Source organism: Triticum dicoccoides, chromosome 2B, assembly GCF_002162155.2.
Source record: "Triticum dicoccoides isolate Atlit2015 ecotype Zavitan chromosome 2B, WEW_v2.0, whole genome shotgun sequence".
Taxonomy (NCBI): Eukaryota; Viridiplantae; Streptophyta; class Magnoliopsida; order Poales; family Poaceae; genus Triticum; species Triticum dicoccoides.
The window spans coordinates 584,854,619-584,871,375 of record NC_041383.1 but is presented as its reverse complement, the minus strand read 5'-3'; the positions used below and the strand labels follow the sequence as shown (position 1 = coordinate 584,871,375).

The window sequence follows — 16,757 nt, the reverse complement described above, 5'->3', positions numbered from 1 at the left end:
CGTATCTTCATGTGGCAATGGATTCACGGTCGGATCCCGTCAGGGGTTGAGGTGCGTAAGCGAAATGGCCCGGGTACTGGCATTTGCCCGCTCTGTGGGGTTCTCGAAGACTTGAACCACATTTTCTTCTCGTGCGTCTCCACCCAGTTCCTCTGGAGCTGTTTTCGCGAGGCGGTTGGTGGAGATTGGTGTCACACCAACTTCCCGGACTTATTTGCCGAACTCCAGATGTCCCCCGCGACCTCTCGCCATATTAGGTGGCTTAAGATTGGGGTCCTCGCCTGGACCCTCTGGACTGTCCGCAATAAGCTAGTGATTCAGCACACGCCTCTTCGCCGGTCTACTGACGCTCTTTTCAAACTCTCGGATTTCTTGCAGCTTTGGCGGCCGCTTAGCCACCCCCGGCGCCGCGACGCCATCTCCGCCTTCATTATCGACCTCCGATCGATGGCCGTCCGCCTGTCGTCGCCGCCCCCGCCGCCACCACCGGAGCCAGACTAGGCGATTTCTTCGTCCGGCGTGTTCTGTTTGTTTTTTCTTTTCTGGGCTTGTTGAGCTGTGCTCTCAGCAGAACCTATGTACTTGTTTGTGAGACCTGGATATGTGCGTGTGTGTGGACTTGACTCTGTATGTGTGCTCTCTAGCGGTTTGCTTTATTTATAAAGCGGGGCGAAAGCCTTTTTCGGTATAATGCTCCAACTCGCTCTCTCTTTCCTTTCTTCTCCTTCGCTGCTGGTGTGTTGGTGTGATTGTAACTAATTGAAAATACTGTTATTTCCTTTGAGCAAGTAATGGAAATGGGGATACCCGGACCCGGTTGGGGGAGAAGATAAGTGAAAGAAAATGGACAGATGTAGAGGGACTGAGGGAGAGCAAGAGAAACAAGATACGTAAATGTAGACAGAGTGTGTAGCTAACACATCTCTACTCGAAACTCAACTAGTGATGATAGCGTGTCTATCATCCGATATTTTTGATCGTCTGGTCTGCATATGCAAGTGAGGTAACAGGCTACGATATTTTTGCATAAAGACCACAGCCATTCGTCTATTGGGTCAAAGCTATCATATTTTAAAGATAAATACTATCTCTACTTCTATAAATAATTTAGTTGGCGTTGATAGTGCGTCTGGCATCCGTCATTTCTGACCATTAGATCTGCATCTAACGGTTGTGAGGTAAGTTGTGGCATTTTTTAACAATAACCCACTTCTCTGCTCCAATTTGCAGAAAACCCTTTGTTTGTGAACAAATACTATTCTGCTTTGGATCCGTTGCAATGCACGGGCACATTACTAGTAAATGGTGCATTTTCAAGTTTGTGAAATATGTATTAATCTATTTTATATCTATTGCAAGCAGTGGCGGAGCGTAGGATTAGTAGAGTGATTAGCAGAAAAATAAGCATATTTGGCAAAATTTCCACTTATGAGGGGAGGGCCGAAATTGTCCCCACTACGCTCCGCCACTGGTTGCATGACATGGGCACTTTGCTAGCCAAAGAGTAAACAGAAAGAAGAAGAAAAACAAGTGTTCTAAAAAAAGAAAAACAAGTTTTATTTTTTGAGGCAAACAAGAAAAAGGGGTGCTTTGCTCATAGCCTCCGGCTCATGGGCCTGCTTCAGCTACCGTGTAGGCCCAGTCATCTTATTACAGGCCATTGGGCAAATGCTCACAAATCGGGCCGCCGGCGCCAACCGTACCGCCCCGTCCGAAATATCAACGGCTGAAGCCGAGAGATATCCACTGGCCACTGGCCAGAGGCCACTGCCAATCTCCTCGCCGAGCTCCACGCCATGATCATCACCACCCCCGCCTTCCCGTCCGTGTCCTCCTTCCACCGCCCGCGCCTCAGGCCCTGCCCGCGCCGCGCCGTCCTCCACCTCGTCCGGTCGGCCGCCTCCTCCTCCTCCTCGTCGTGGGAGGAGCGCGAGGAAACGCGGTGGCTCCGCGAGGAGCAGCGCTGGCTGCGGGAGGAGCAGCGGTGGCTCCGCGAGGAGTCGCGCTGGCGTGCCGAGCGCGAGGCCCTCCTCTCCGAGATCACGGCGCTCCGTCTGCGCCTCCGCGCGCTCGAGCCTGCTGCCGCGCCCGTGCCTCCTCCCGCACCGGCGGCTGCGCGCGTCGCTCCGCCTCCGCCTCCCCCCGCACCGGTTGCGCGCGTTGCTCCGCCTCCGCCTCCGCCCGCGCCTGCGGCACGCGTGGCGCCACCTCCGCCGCCCGTGCCGGAGCCGGTGGAGGAGGTCGAGGTGAGGAAGGAGGTGGTGGTGGTCGAGGAGAAGGCCAAGGCGAAGCCGAAACCGAAGGCTGGGGCCGGCAGCGGCAAGAAGCGGGCGCTGAGGGTAGGGAGCGAAGGAGAGGAAGTGCGGGCGATGCAGGTGAGCGTAGCCGCGGTCGCGCACCTCTCGTTTTGGCTAGGATTCGCCATGCATGACCTGTTGTTGGGCTTGGGCCGAACATGACAGCGGTTCGAGACACTACAGAGATGCTCTGTTTCTTTCTAGCTAGATATACTCACTGCAAGTTCTGCAATCTGCTGTTGCTCTACACTACACTGTCAAGAACGTGGCCATGAATTAATTAATGCACTTACGGCGCGAATCAGTGGCGATTTGTATTTTGTGGGCCTGAACTTTCTAGTTAAGCCGTTAGCATGTCAGTGCACTCCAAACTCCAAAGATATAGCTGTTACAATGACTGGTGTATAAATCCAATCGTACCGTACATCATGCAGGAAGCCTTGGAAAAGCTCGGTTTCTACTCGGGCGAAGAGGACACGGAGTTCTCCAGCTTCTCAACCGGCACCGAACGAGCCGTCAAGACATGGCAGGTCAGTATAATGCCCGCCGCATCATACATTCGCCGATACGGCTGTGCTAACTGCTAAACCAGTATAAACATGTACTTACGTATAACTACATTGCGCTTCCTGTTTGCAGGCATCGATAGGTACTACAGAGGATGGGCTGATGACATCGGAGCTACTCGAGATGCTATTCACAGGACGGACCGAGGACGATCTCAAAAAGGCAAGCTTAGAAACTCCAACTCCAAGCCACAGTCAGTATTTCAGTGATGTGGCCATGGCGTCGCAGTGACATCCTGATGCACAAATCTGAGATTATACTTTTGTTTTACTTGCAGGAAGGCGTAAACGGAGCACTTGTTCCTCCTATAACAGAAACCGCAGAGGTTCAGCAACCTGTGGTGGAAAAAATTGACTACAACAAACACAGAGTGTACCTTCTCGGCGAGAACCGGTGGGAAGATCCATCCAGGCTAACCAAGAAGGATAAGCCGATCAGCGGTTCTACTGCCGCGTCGACAAAGCAGTGCATCACCTGCCGAGGCGAAGGCCGCCTCCTGTGCCTAGGTAACTGAAGTCACTGCTGCTTATCCTCTACACTGGTATCTAGGAAATCCCAGCCTCCGGTGTACCATAAGCCACTGCCATTGGCTTGAGTTATGTGCTATTACTGTTAATCTTCTGCGATGTTGTGACTATTGATGTGATCCTTCTTCATTCCTGCAGAATGTGATGGAACAGGTGAGCCCAACATTGAACCACAGGTACGCTGGAGTTCTGGTTGCAGAAGCGCACCATGTTATTAATTGAACCTTGTTTTTTTCTTCTCTAACATGCATATAATCGTTAACTTTTAAAAAATGCAGTTCTTGGAGTGGGTTGGCGAAGACACAAAGTGCCCATACTGTGAAGGCCTTGGCTACACTATATGTGATGTTTGTCAAGGGATTAAAACAGTGCACAGTTAAAGCAAAGGACTTATGAGCAACATTCAGCCTTAGTTGAACATCTATAGCAGCTTATATAGATGTTAACTAACTATTCCACTTTTGTTGCGGTATTTTTGAAATATATAATCACATTGTCATCCTACACCACAGAAAACAGATGCATAGAGGCTAGGTAATACTCCTACTTATTATGTACAATAGAAGATGGGGAAAATAACGAAGGAAGCGGTTGCTTTGTCAATCAAGCTTGTAAAATTGGCATGCATTCAAATATTTTCACCATTCATAATATTTACAGGAAAACGTATTTATATCTGTCAGTGAGTATGTGATCTTCTGCAAGACTATGGTGGACTATGGTGGACTGCAGTTTACACGGGAAGCATGCATTAAACATACTAGCTGCTATGCTTGTACAGGTCAGCAAGTTGCTAGCACGAGGGATTGAGAGTGAACGTAGTTCTACCTTGTCGAATTGAATTTTTGAAATGTGGCACTTGGCAAACCTGTAATCCTTCCTTCTCCTTTGCTGCTGGCAGAAGGATGAACAATGCCTGCAAAGTATGACCAACAATGAGAAAGCTACTGAGAACAGATGCTGATTTCCTGATGACAATTCCAGTAACAGGAGATAAAACATACAACATATCGATGGAGTTAACCAAGATATTACTGCTAAAGAAAAACGCTGGCTGCTTCTCACAAATGTTCTTTTGAATTTCCTTTTTGAAATAGTACATTGTTTGACTATACTAGGTAAAAATGTATAATCCGTCTGACATTAAAGAAGAGAAGGAACAGAATTTGGGACAACGGCAATACCTTGTTCTAACAAGAGGCAGGGAGAATTCCCTACCAAATAAGAAATAGGAGGCCCATTGTAGTGCCTACCCTGCAACTGGAACTAAGATCATTTTCCAATCCAAATGCCTTTCCCTTTCAGTTTCGGATGCACTTAAAATGCCATCTTAGATTCTGAATGCTGTGGGCAATGAAGGGCTCATAGGCAAAGTACAAAATAAATTATCGAGAAAAAGAATCTACAAAAGGTACCTCTGTAAACTAGAAATGTTGAAGCCATTTGTTACTTCAAATATAATCCAACCAGCGAAACAATTCGCCTGATCTCATCAAATCAGTCAATCCCTATATTGTAACAAAGTGGTGCATCCCATGCCATATGCTTGATGTTCATGCCAGGTCTAAGGTTTGGCTCAAATCTTGAGAAGGGTAATGATCCTATGTAACTGGGTTAATAATGACCCTGAAACTTGTTTACGAAGAGATTGCACAAGTGATAAGACACAAGGTCACAGACCCTTATTGACTGTGATTTAAATAAACAAATCGTATTACATGAATGCAATATCAGCATATTGCAGAGTATACCATATACACGAATGTAGTTCTAACAATGTATAGAAGCTACGCCGTCACATATACAAATTTTAAACAATTTAAGAGGAGACCTCTTATTTGTGTGAAGACTGAAGACAAAACTAAGCCACCTGCATGCCATACAAAAGCCATTGAAATTGGGTTTCTGTCAGATGGGAATGAAGTACTTGCTGTCCAGACATGCCACCTCCTCCCTATTTTCCCACTGCAGTTTCTCCCACCATTCAACTGAACCACATATCTGCTTCAGTTTCCCATAGTTATGCGTGCAGCTTAGCGGGATGCTTCTCAGATTTGGGCAATCCTCCACCCGAAGGGTCTCAAGGCATGGGAATTCTCTTGGTTTACAAATACTTCTCAGCTTCTTAAGTCCCGTCAATACGATCAATCTCAACTTTGGAAAGTCACTCTGCCCTGTGTCATTCCGTGAAGTTTCTACCATAGCATGATCTTCTTGTTCATCTGAAGCATGATCCTGCATTTTCATTTGTTCTCCATACTGCTCCTCATCTTCAACAATTTCGAGCACCCCATCACAATGAGATATGACAAGCCTCTCAAGAAGCTGAAGCCTTCGGACCCATGTGATGTTCGACAACTTGGGGCAGTGTGAAATGATCAATTTGCGGATGTACTGAAAATTATGGGACATTGGTGCAATAAGGACACTTTCCAACGAGGGAAGAACTGACAGGGTCAGGAACTGCAACTGTGAAGTTGTAAGCTCAGCATCAGCAACCACTGTGTTCAGGTCATAGCATGATTCAATATACAGCTCCTCAAGGTGCTCCATGTGGCTGAGGTCAGAGATTTTGATTGATTGCATATCTGCACAATACTTCAAGTTTAAGCGATGTGTTGACTTTGCCAAAGGACGAGGCATGTTCAATTTCTTTAGCACATCCTCTGCATAAATAGTGATTCCAAGGAACAGTAGTTCCTTCAGAGAATCCAGATTCAGGTTGTCAACATCACGGATACCGTAGTGGCTGCGGAAGAGATTGAGCACTTTCAACTTGTGCAACTTTGAGCAGTTGTTCATGGTATCTTCAAGTGCAACAGTCACACTCAGATCCAAATGCCTCAACTCTTTCAGTAACCATAGGCGCTCAGGTAATCTCATAATGTGTGTGTGAGACAAATTCAGATGCTCCAATGCAACCAATGCATCACATTCTGGAAGTGATGTTATTGCAGTATGAGAAAGATCCAGAACTTTCAAGGATGACATAGTTCTGAAAAATCCATAGCTCATCTTGTTCAAATTTGGGTTGTTCTGCATCAACAGAGTGGTGACATTTTTGCACTTTGGTGAGAAAGAAAGCTCGGTGATGTTATTAGACATGATGGAGATCCTTGTAGCTTCATTCCATTCTCCAGCTGATGGAGCATTATCCAAGGCCATCCCTGGTTGAACAAGAAACTTTGTATCTGACTTGTTGACCAACCATAGCCCCAGTTGCCTAATTACATGGTGCATTTTTACCTTTGAAGACATTGAGCCACTGACCTGCAACAAGCAAGCTGAAACAAGACTGCGGATTATCTGATAACCCTTTTCAGAATCATTTAATAGCAAACCTTCAGCTAACCAGTAACCAATAAGTTGCTCTTTACTAATAGATCCATATTCTGGAAAAAGTGTGCAGTATAGGAAACACTGTTGTTGAGTGGGTGTGAGCCTGTCGAAGCTGTACTTTAACCGACCAAACATTTCATCCACGCCATCAATATTGTCCATATTGGTAGCAATTGCATCCGCAGCTGATTGCCACTCTCCCTCTTCCAAGCCTGCCACAGCAGTCCCAATGACATTGAGTGCAAGTGGTAGGCCTCCACAACTTTGGGCTATTTTCATAGCGTGCTCTCTAGTAGCACTCTGGGAACCAAGCGGTTCAACTGCTGCACTAGTTTCCGTGCTCAGCTTGCTCAAGAAGAGTTCCCATGAAGCATCATTACCCAAAATCTGCATCTCAATCAAGCTTCTTTGTGCATTCATCTGGAAGCATACTTCTCGGTAACGTGATGTGAGGATCAGCTTGCTCTGACTGTTGATATCTGGAGTTGGGATACCAACGTCCTCCAGACAGAATTTCTTCCTTACATCATCAAGCAGGATTACAAATCTTTTCCTACCAAGTGCCTTTATCAAGAATCTGGCCCGTTTGGCAATTGGCTCTGCATCATTCCATGGCAAGTTGAGCCTTTCAGAGATAGTCTGTTGTATCTCCACTGTATTCAGCGCCTCTGAATTGGATACTTCAATAAAGATAACAACCTGGCACAAGCAAATTAAGGAAAATGAGAACATGAATTATAGCTAGAAGGTAACTTTAAATATGAATAGAAATATAACTGAAAAGTAGAAACGACGAGACAAGAGTCAAGCAAAGATGTGCCAAAAAAGAGATGCATGTGTCAATTTTTTTTACACAAAAAGGCAACAATACCAATTTATGTAGCTGCATTTTATGCACATTTACTTGGTTTACATAAAATATGCTTAAAAGAACAACCTTCTAAGGATCTTGTGGAAAACAACAAATGACACACACTAATTGCATCAAATAACAATGCATTTTTCATGCCCATGTCTATTGGTTAATGTGCACCTATAATATCTACAAACTAGTCAAATTCTCATGCTGAACGGTAAGTGTCTCTCCGTGTGAAGACCATGTCAAATTTTGCCTGTACAAGAACATCAACATTATTTCAGACTTAACTACTTCAGTGCACTGTGTAGCTGTCTACAATGAAACTTGCTGCCTTCTCTAAAATGCATGGCTGCACATATTTTCTCTTTTCTGCTTATACATAAAATTTCTTTCAGTATCGTTACAAATATAAGAAGCGAAGCCTTGGCACAGCGGTAAAGCTGCTGCCTTGTGAACATGAGGTCACGGGTTCGAGTCCTGGAAACAGCCTCTTGCAGAAATGTAGGGAAAGGCTGCGTACTATAGACCCAAAGCGGCCGGACCCTTCCCCGGACCCAAGAGGGAGCTACGTGCACCGGGCTGCCCTTTTATTATTGTTACAAATATAAGCATGGTCACTGAGATAAGTATTCTCTTAAGTTAAATAGCAATATTAATGTACAGCTACACATGTGCTCCATGGAATAAATTGCAGTCTTGGAGAAAGCAACATACCTGATAATCATGGGCCTTCTTTTCAAGATCATTGTTGAAAACATGTAGAAGCGTCGTCTTGCCAACACCTCCTTGACCCCACACACCAATTATGTTCGAGTCGCCCTTCTCAAACAGATCATGAAGCTGACTCAGCATGGTCTCCAAACCAAACGTCTTGATCTGAGGCAATGGATCAACAATCTTGGGAAGGGGCTTGAATCCAAATTTCTTGAACCGCCTCCCTTCTTCAATAAGTTTATTTGCCTCATCTAGAGCCTCAAGAACACGCCTGCCGATCGATGCACGCCGGTGAGCATGGATGGTGCACTGGCCGAGGCAAGAATACTTCCTCAACTGGCTGTAGTCCTCATCGATGGCATCCAGCTGTAGCTCTTCGACACGCCTCAGCCAGACCTGCACCTGAGGGTCACAGATGTTCAGCTTGTCCACCTCTGCGGTGACTCTCGCCCTCACCGTCGTCTCGACAGCCAGCAGTAGTTTCTTGGCCTTGTCGAGATCGGCCCAGTTGGATTTGAGGTGAAGGAACGAGGCGACCTCCCGGGCCGCCGCGTCCAGCATGCCTGTTCCATCCAAGCATTCGCAGAGGGGCTGCAGGCAAGAACCGGCAGCGCTGATCGCGTCAGCCATTGGGATCAACGGTTTTCAAGTGGCAGCCAGGCGGGGTAGGCATGGAAGATGCCAATAGCGGGGAAAAGGTAAAGCTTATAAAGAACAACCCAATGCAACGGCGAGACGCCACGCGGTCCCCTGGTCAAACCGGGCAGCACGTCGAGAATGTACGGCGAAGGTTCTGCCGATGGCGACTGGCATGTCTGGAGAAAATGTCCACGCGCAGCTGGGTAGTGGGAGGCACGAAGAAGTCATCCTTCGAGAAGGGAACTTGTGGATGGCATACTCTTCCAGCCGAAACCGAGTGCGGGGGACGAAAACCACTCCCCGCGGTCCTGTTTCCTCGTTGTTTCGGGAAGAGGAGCGCCGCGATGGCAAGCGAAGCAACGGCTGCGTTCGCGGTGAAACTGCGTGTGGAAGAGTCAATCCGTCGAACACATTGCGTGCGGCGCCGAGCTAGGGAGCGCCCGTCCGGGGAGTTTACCTTGGCTTCTCCACCCGCGGGGCTCTGGAAGGCCTGGTAGTAGTAGTCCATATGGGAATCTCGGCCGGCGGGCGGCGGTGAAGCTGGTTTTTATCTGGTGGCTGGACGTCGGAGTTGCGGTTAGAAATTCGGAGGTGGACGATGGATGAATGACAAAAGTCGCGGTCGGCAGGGAACTAGCCGCGGATTTATTTTTTTTACAGCAAACCACGACGGCCCGACCAGTAATTGGGCTAACTTCGGCCCTCGGCTGCCCTACACTGCTGCTAGAGAGCGGCCGGGTGCTCCTAGCATCCCATGGCAGCCTCTGAAACTTTTGGTCCCCGACAAAAAGGGAAACTAGCCAGCCCACGCCATAAACGCGCTCTTCCTACCTGATCCGCGCCTTCCCTCACGTGCTTCCGCTCCCTTCCAAAACCGTCCCCTTCTCTTGACGATACCAAACTCCTTCCCCCCGTGTACCCATCTTCTTCTCCATCAAGTTAGGGTTTTCTCTTCCCCAGATCCAGAAAGCTTCATTCTTCCTGCAATGGCGGCATAAGAGCTGGTCAGCAGATCCAAACTGACGGACAAAACTCAGAACAAAAAAAAATCAATCACAGAAGGCAAGGTTTGCTCAACTCTTCCATCTAGAAAACTGTAGAAAACTATTCCCTAAATCTTTTCTTCACTTTCTTTCTAGTTTATACACAAAAGCTATGCTGCATCTCCCTTTCTCATGCGGGTTACTGAAAAAAAGCATCTGATGTGGTTATTTCTTAAGCGAAAAATCCTTCCCAAAAAGTTATGGTTTTAAGCAAAAACTGCTGCAGTTTTTAACAAATAAATAAGCATGGTTGTTTAGTGCAAAAAACGTTGTGGTTCATGTCAGTAACCATATGATCTGGGCAAGACACCAATACTAATAGCAATGTTGTAAGCAAATCGTTTACCAGTTTCATGCAACTATCATGGCTGTGTTAAGCAATTGATGGGTTTTGGGAATCAAAGTAAATCAAGCAGGTTATGTCTGCTATGTTGACTTCACACAGCCAATGCAATTATGACTAAGCAACCTTAGTAACTGTAGGTGTCAGTGAATGAAATAAAAAACATACTATTATAAACAATTTTCATGTTTGTTTTAGGCAAGTAAGTTGGTTTGAAGCAAAAACTGGTAAAATTTGGTGCAACATAAAGAGAAAGCATGGTAGATGTTAAAAAGAACTGATAAAAAACTATGTGCAACTTGTGTCTTCGGAATAAAAAAAATAGATTGCCTTGGGGAATTGACTGAACATTACCTTGGGAGATTGACTGAACATTGTTTCCTATCAATTGTACTTCCCGGCAAGAAATTTAGGTTGCTCCTGCAAAAAAGGGTTCATCCACACAAGAAACACAAGAAAAGACACATGAACCCTTGGGGGCTCCAACGCGTTAAGATAGTTCAACAAGCAAAAAGGAAAAAAAAGAGGCCAGAAACACATCATGCTCCTGATGTTCCTGGTACGAATTGCATACTAACAAAGTACTGAACATTAGGAACATGTCACATAGCTAGTTTCTAGTACTGGTATATAAAATTTCCGAGACATACAAAATGCTACTCTCAAGTCTCTAATACTCTCGATGCTAAAAACACTTCGAACATAGAAGGCATCTTGTTCCCATGAAAAAAGCTTGCTTCGTCGGGCCTTGAAAATGCACGGAAATCAGTTGTATCTGCAGCCATTTAGAAAAAAGAATAAAAAAACATCGATCATTATAGCTACTGAAAAAACAACTTTCCTGTAGGCAACTATTGACAGCAATTGCCTCAAACAAAAATCATATGCGGCTATTGTAAAAAAAATGGGGAAAAAGGTCATTTAGAAAACTTTGGCTACTGCTCATATACTTGAAAAAGGAAAACTTGGATATGCTTTCATGTTGCGTCCACGATTAAAAAAAATCATATACTTGTTGTTACTAAAAATGTTGCCTATGTACAGTGTGTTAGTTGCTTGCCTCATTCAACTAAACTTGCTCACTTCTCTCGTTTGAAAAAATGTGCAGGCTGGATATGATTGACCTAAATGAGCTGCCAGAAGACAATAACCCTGAATTGCAAATTCCTGCCAACAATGATATTGGAGATCCTGCATTTTACACACAGCAAAGCATCCGCGCAGGTGATGGTGAGCATGCTGAGTTCGTTGCGGAATCTCCTAATCCTATGGTCATGCAAAATGTTGGCAAAGCTGTGGCAGAAGCAATGGATACAGGTGGGCACTCCCTTAATGTAGGGGAGGACCACAGGTGGTAGAAATAACCCTGGAACAGAAGCTGCGAAGACAGATGCACGCACCCTTGATGGCACAGGTGCTGTAGGTGATACTGGAGCGACTGTTGGAAATGGATTGATAGGCTTGGTGGGTGAGAACTATGATGAAGCTTGGTCACATCCTAGGGAACCTTACTTAGGCATGATGTTTGACACTTTGGAAGGCGCCAAAGAACATTACAATGCATATGCTTCACAGCTTGGGTTTTCAATCAAGATGAGCACATCAAGGAGGACTGTTGATACTGGTGTGTTGATAAAGCAGCAATTTGTTTGCAACAAGTTTCGGAAACCTAAAATTGATGATGGAGGAGTAGAAAACATTCCTGCCCTAGATGAGATTGTTGAACAAGAGCATGAAGCAACAGAAGATGAAGAAATTGTCTTTATTGGTGATGAGAATAAAAAGAAAGAAAAGCAAGAAGCGGAAGCGAGATACAATAGTGCAGACAGGATGCAAAGCGAAGATGGTGGTCAAGCTATTAGATGTTCGTTGGGAGGTGATTTACTTTGTTGCTGAACACAATCATGCATTGGTTGACAAAACCATCTTTGATTAAGTACCTGCGATCACATCAAGGGATCCCCGCAGAAGAAAGGGCCTTCCTTACACATCTCCACAATTGCAATATACCTACATGTTTGTGAAAACAAGACTGCACTTGCCTTGGTTTATTGTGTTAGTTGCTTAACCCCTATATAGACTTTTGCCTAGAAAAAAATTTCCAATAAGTAAAATTTTGCTTTCCCTCTTGTACTTGCCTAGATTTAGTGTGTTAGTTGCTCAAAACCTAGCAATTTAACTTGCATGTACTTACATCTATGTTAGTTGTGTTAGTTGCTTAAACACTATCAACAAAAGTGATTGCCTTGTGTTTAGTGTGTTAGTTGCTCCTGAGTTTTGAACAAAAGCACTGATTTGCCTGCATCTGATGTGTTAGTTGCTTGCATTCTTAAGTTGCAAAAAAAATTAAAAGTTCTTCTAACATCCTTGTGTTAATGCCCCCCTATAGGTCGAATGATGCACATCATGTCAGATTACTATGGTACAGAGCTGATTGTCCCTTATGGTACTAAGCATATTTCAAACCTAAAGTCGGAGTTGAACAAGAATGCGACGAAGGAAGGTGATATGATTGAGACAGTTGCCTACTTTAAAGATCAGCAGAAAGAAGATCTAGATTTCTTTTACAAGATTAAGTATGATGAGGAGGACAGGGTTGAGAATGTTTTCTAGGTTGACGGTGCAGCAAGGAGGGCTTACGTAGAGGCAGGGGCGGAGCCAGAAAATTTTGCCATTGGGTTCACTTATTGATTTGTTACGAGGATTTGATATGAATTAATTAAGTATTAAGTCTAATTTATACCATCTTCCAACACGAGTTTAGCACTAGAAAAAAAACATAAGGAATAGAAATACGACATCACCTATCACATATTGTATTACATTAAAAATTAAAAGAGTGCAGGACATACCAGCTGGATGACATTGAATGAAATGGTGATCATGTAGAAAAAATCTGCAATATCACCATGGTCCTTTAATACTGCCACAATAACCAACAAGAGTTGTTGCGCAAAAAAATGCACATAATAAGGTCAGCTTTTTTGCAAAATATTTGCTTTCAAGCCATGGCACTCACCATGCATGTTGCTTGCCCGATCATAGTATTGTTCTCTGACCTATTATATGCCTAATGCAATATTAGTGAATAATTTTTTAAGAGTAAAAATTGCTGATGTTTCTTTAACATCTTTGACTCCAACTAACCGTTCAATGATAAATCAACGCTTGCTAAGGTATCTCAAAATAAATATCATTCGTTCTTTGTTAGATACACCGGCAGCCTCAAGAATCAACAAAATGAATACATTACCTCTGATTTTCCAATAATTGAATTCAAAATTATCTATGTAGAAGATAAATAACTCATTAGGGAACATCTTTAACTCGTAAGAGAACACAAATAATAGCAAAAGAATGTCATGATGAAGTCCTATTTGCAAAATAATTGGAAATTTCTTTCTTTAAACCAGCTTGGATTAAATCTCCATCCATCGCCAATATCCCTATATGTGCATAAACATAACTAAATAGTGGCAATGTAAGGTCCCTTCGTTAAATATCTGAACCTAATATCATCTTGCTTCGTATGATTTCTTGTGTACCTGAAAATTATTGTCAGGACCCCGACTCGATGTCACATCGATCTAGCCTGTAACACCTCATATCACTTTGCGGCCTCACGCACGGTATCCCCACGGGTGTCGCCTTACCTTTGCCCGGGATCGTTTGCGCCTTTTGGCTCACGTATATGATCGTGTCGCTAGCATCCATATGATAAGGAGCCCGGGCTGACATGACTAGTCGTAAACCCAAAGTGGCACAGACTTACAGGGACAGGCATCCATGACCCAGCTTCGAACGTGTCAGTCATCAGCAAGTGGGTCCGGGCTGTAGCACTGGGCTAGCAGGACTCCGGTAAACCGGGCTGTAGCGGGCTAACATGACTCCGGTACTCAATGCGTGACATTTCCCCGAAGGGATAGACACCGGAACGAAGAAGGACACATGCCGGCCAGCCTAAGTGTTCCAGAGCAGTAGCAAGCTACCATGGCTCAGCGGTAACACTAGGAGACATTTCCCGGTAAGAGAGGCTACTAAAGATAAACAACTAGATAGTCAGATCCCACACATACCAAGCATTTCAATAACATACACACAGTATGCTCGATATGTGCAAATACAACATGGCATCACAACATGACTCTACGACACAAGTACTTTATTTAAGGCTCAGAGAGCCATACATAACATACACATAGGTACGGGTCACACGACCCAGCATTCAAGTCATACAGTCATACAAACCAGCAGCGGAAGTAGCTTGTCTGAGTACAGACAACTAGTAAAATAAAAGAGGCTTGGAAAGCCTAGCTATACTACGTGGTCCTTCACAAGCTCAGGATCACCACCTGGGCCTTAGCCTACTCATTGATGTCAACGTCTACGAAGAACCCATCAGAAGGGGTTGCAGCGTCTTCTGTAAAAATGTAGATTATAGCAACATGAGTACAAAGGTACTCAGCAAGACTTACATCAGATCCTACATACATGCACATTATCAAGAAGGGTTGGTGGAGTTATTGCAGCAAGCCAGCTTGACTCTTGGCTAGGCTATCCTACGAGACTCCAACTTGAAATGGTTTTGCGCACACGAGTCCACTACTCACCACTTCAATACACTATCGAGGATCCACCTCCGTCTTCCTACGGAAGAGCCATCCTCGGCACTCACGCTTATCTTGAGGCTTTTAGTAGTTTCCATTTACTTGTCTATGAACTGTATAGGCAACCAAGTAGTCCTTTACCGCGGACGCGTCTATTCGAATAGATCATGATAACCCTGCAGGGGTGTACTTCTTCATACACGCTCTCACCACTTACCGTCGTTTACACGACTTGTACTCGGCAACCTTCAAGCGGAAGCCCAACGTGGGTGTCGGCCACGACCTACCTAATCACCTAAGTCTCTAGTCCAGGTTTATCGCCTATTCGGGTTCCATCCATGAGGAGATCCGACCGAGGTTTCGCTCACAGCCCCAAACGATGTGAACAGGGTTCCCGAGATACCTAACGGGTATTCGGTACACCGTGCCACGTACCTACCGCATCACAGCCCACCCCTACGGTCAGCGCTGTCCACGGCCTCCAGTATACTACAAACACCAGAAACTACTTGCAACTCCTGGACAGAGAACTAGGGTGAATAAGAAGTCGAGTGGGTCCATTGGTTTCGGGCCCAATGCATGGTAGTAGCTGAATCTTAAATCACACATACAGATCTTAGTGCTTAAGGTCGGCTTCAATGAAATAACCCACCATGTACTCCTACATGGCCTCTCATCGATACCTTTACCAAATCGTGTTCACCACACCACTCTCATTACCGACATAATCATTTCACTCTAGCCCATCACCCCGATGAACCAGACCTGACACGACTCTAAGCATAGCAGGCATAGCAAGGTAGGAACAACACATACATATGGCTCAATCAACTCCTACACATGCTAGTGGGTTTCATCTAGTTACTGTGGCAATGACAGGTCATGCAGAGGAAGTGGGTTCGACTACCGTAGCACACAGCAGTTTGAAACGCGTTGTCTTAATGCAGTAAAAGAGAGCAGGAGCGAGAACATGGGATTGTATCGATATGATCAAATAGTTGGTTGCTTGCCTGATGGTTCGATGCACTGATACGGTTCTTCGTTAGGGTAATCACGGTACTCCTCGGAGGCAGAACCTGCCGCAAAGAACACCGATACACAACCATCACCAAACAATGTGCAACAATATGATGCATGCATGAAACATGACAATATGAGTGTGTTGGGCTAATGCAACTAAGACCAGAAGGGTTTAAACCAATTTGAATCAAAGATTCAAATTTCAAACTCAAACATGGCCCTTTAAAGTGTTTTCCTTGTTCTGTATTAAACATCAAGTTAACTTGTTTAATCATGCATGAAAATAGTACAGATGGATAGATTGAATTTTTCTGATCATTTTTCATATATAACTTGTCTGATTTGGAGTTACAGATTAAAAGTTATGAATTTTTGAAGTTTAAACTATATTCTGGAATTTCCTATATTAGATTAAATCCAGAAAATCAATTACTGCGTCAGCCTGACGTCAGTGTGACATCAGCAGGTCAACGGGGCACGGTCCGGGTCAAACCTGACAGTGGGTCCCGCGTGTCAGTGTGATTAATTAAACTAAAATTAATTTAAACTAATCCTAATTAGTTAACAGGGCTGGGCCCCACCTGTCATTGACTCAGGAGAGTCAACCAGGGCCCACCCGTGGTCAAACCCGGGTCGGCTGCACCGGCGTTTAGCCGCCGGCGAGCCCGACGCGGCGGCGGAAGTGGTTTTTGCCGTTCCGGCAACCAAACGAGCCGCGGAGGCCACCGGAGAGGAGCTGAGGACGAACCGCAGCTCTTGGTGGAGTCCGTTGGGGTCGGGGTGGCCGGAGTTGGCGCCGACG

The 16,757-nt window shown here is 45.1% G+C and overlaps 2 protein-coding genes across 2 annotated transcripts; one reads left to right on the top strand and one right to left on the bottom strand.

The window, feature by feature from the left end:
• Positions 1-1,738: 1,738 nt before the first annotated feature.
• On the top strand, positions 1,739-4,066 carry LOC119365018 (protein disulfide isomerase pTAC5, chloroplastic-like). The gene is made up of 6 exons (XM_037630595.1): positions 1,739-2,375; positions 2,732-2,827; positions 2,937-3,026; positions 3,142-3,370; positions 3,530-3,567; positions 3,670-4,066. The coding sequence occupies exons 1-6, from the start codon at positions 1,797-1,799 to the stop codon at positions 3,769-3,771; spliced, it is 1,134 nt and encodes a 377-aa protein (XP_037486492.1). The 5' UTR covers positions 1,739-1,796; the 3' UTR covers positions 3,772-4,066.
• A 980-nt stretch (positions 4,067-5,046) lies between these two features.
• Positions 5,047-8,963, bottom strand: LOC119365017 (disease resistance protein RPS2-like). The gene is made up of 2 exons (XM_037630594.1): positions 8,304-8,963; positions 5,047-7,429 (listed from the first exon to the last, which is right to left on the bottom strand). The coding sequence occupies exons 1-2, from the start codon at positions 8,931-8,933 to the stop codon at positions 5,300-5,302; spliced, it is 2,760 nt and encodes a 919-aa protein (XP_037486491.1). The 5' UTR covers positions 8,934-8,963; the 3' UTR covers positions 5,047-5,299.
• Between the last annotated feature and the right edge of the window lie 7,794 nt (positions 8,964-16,757).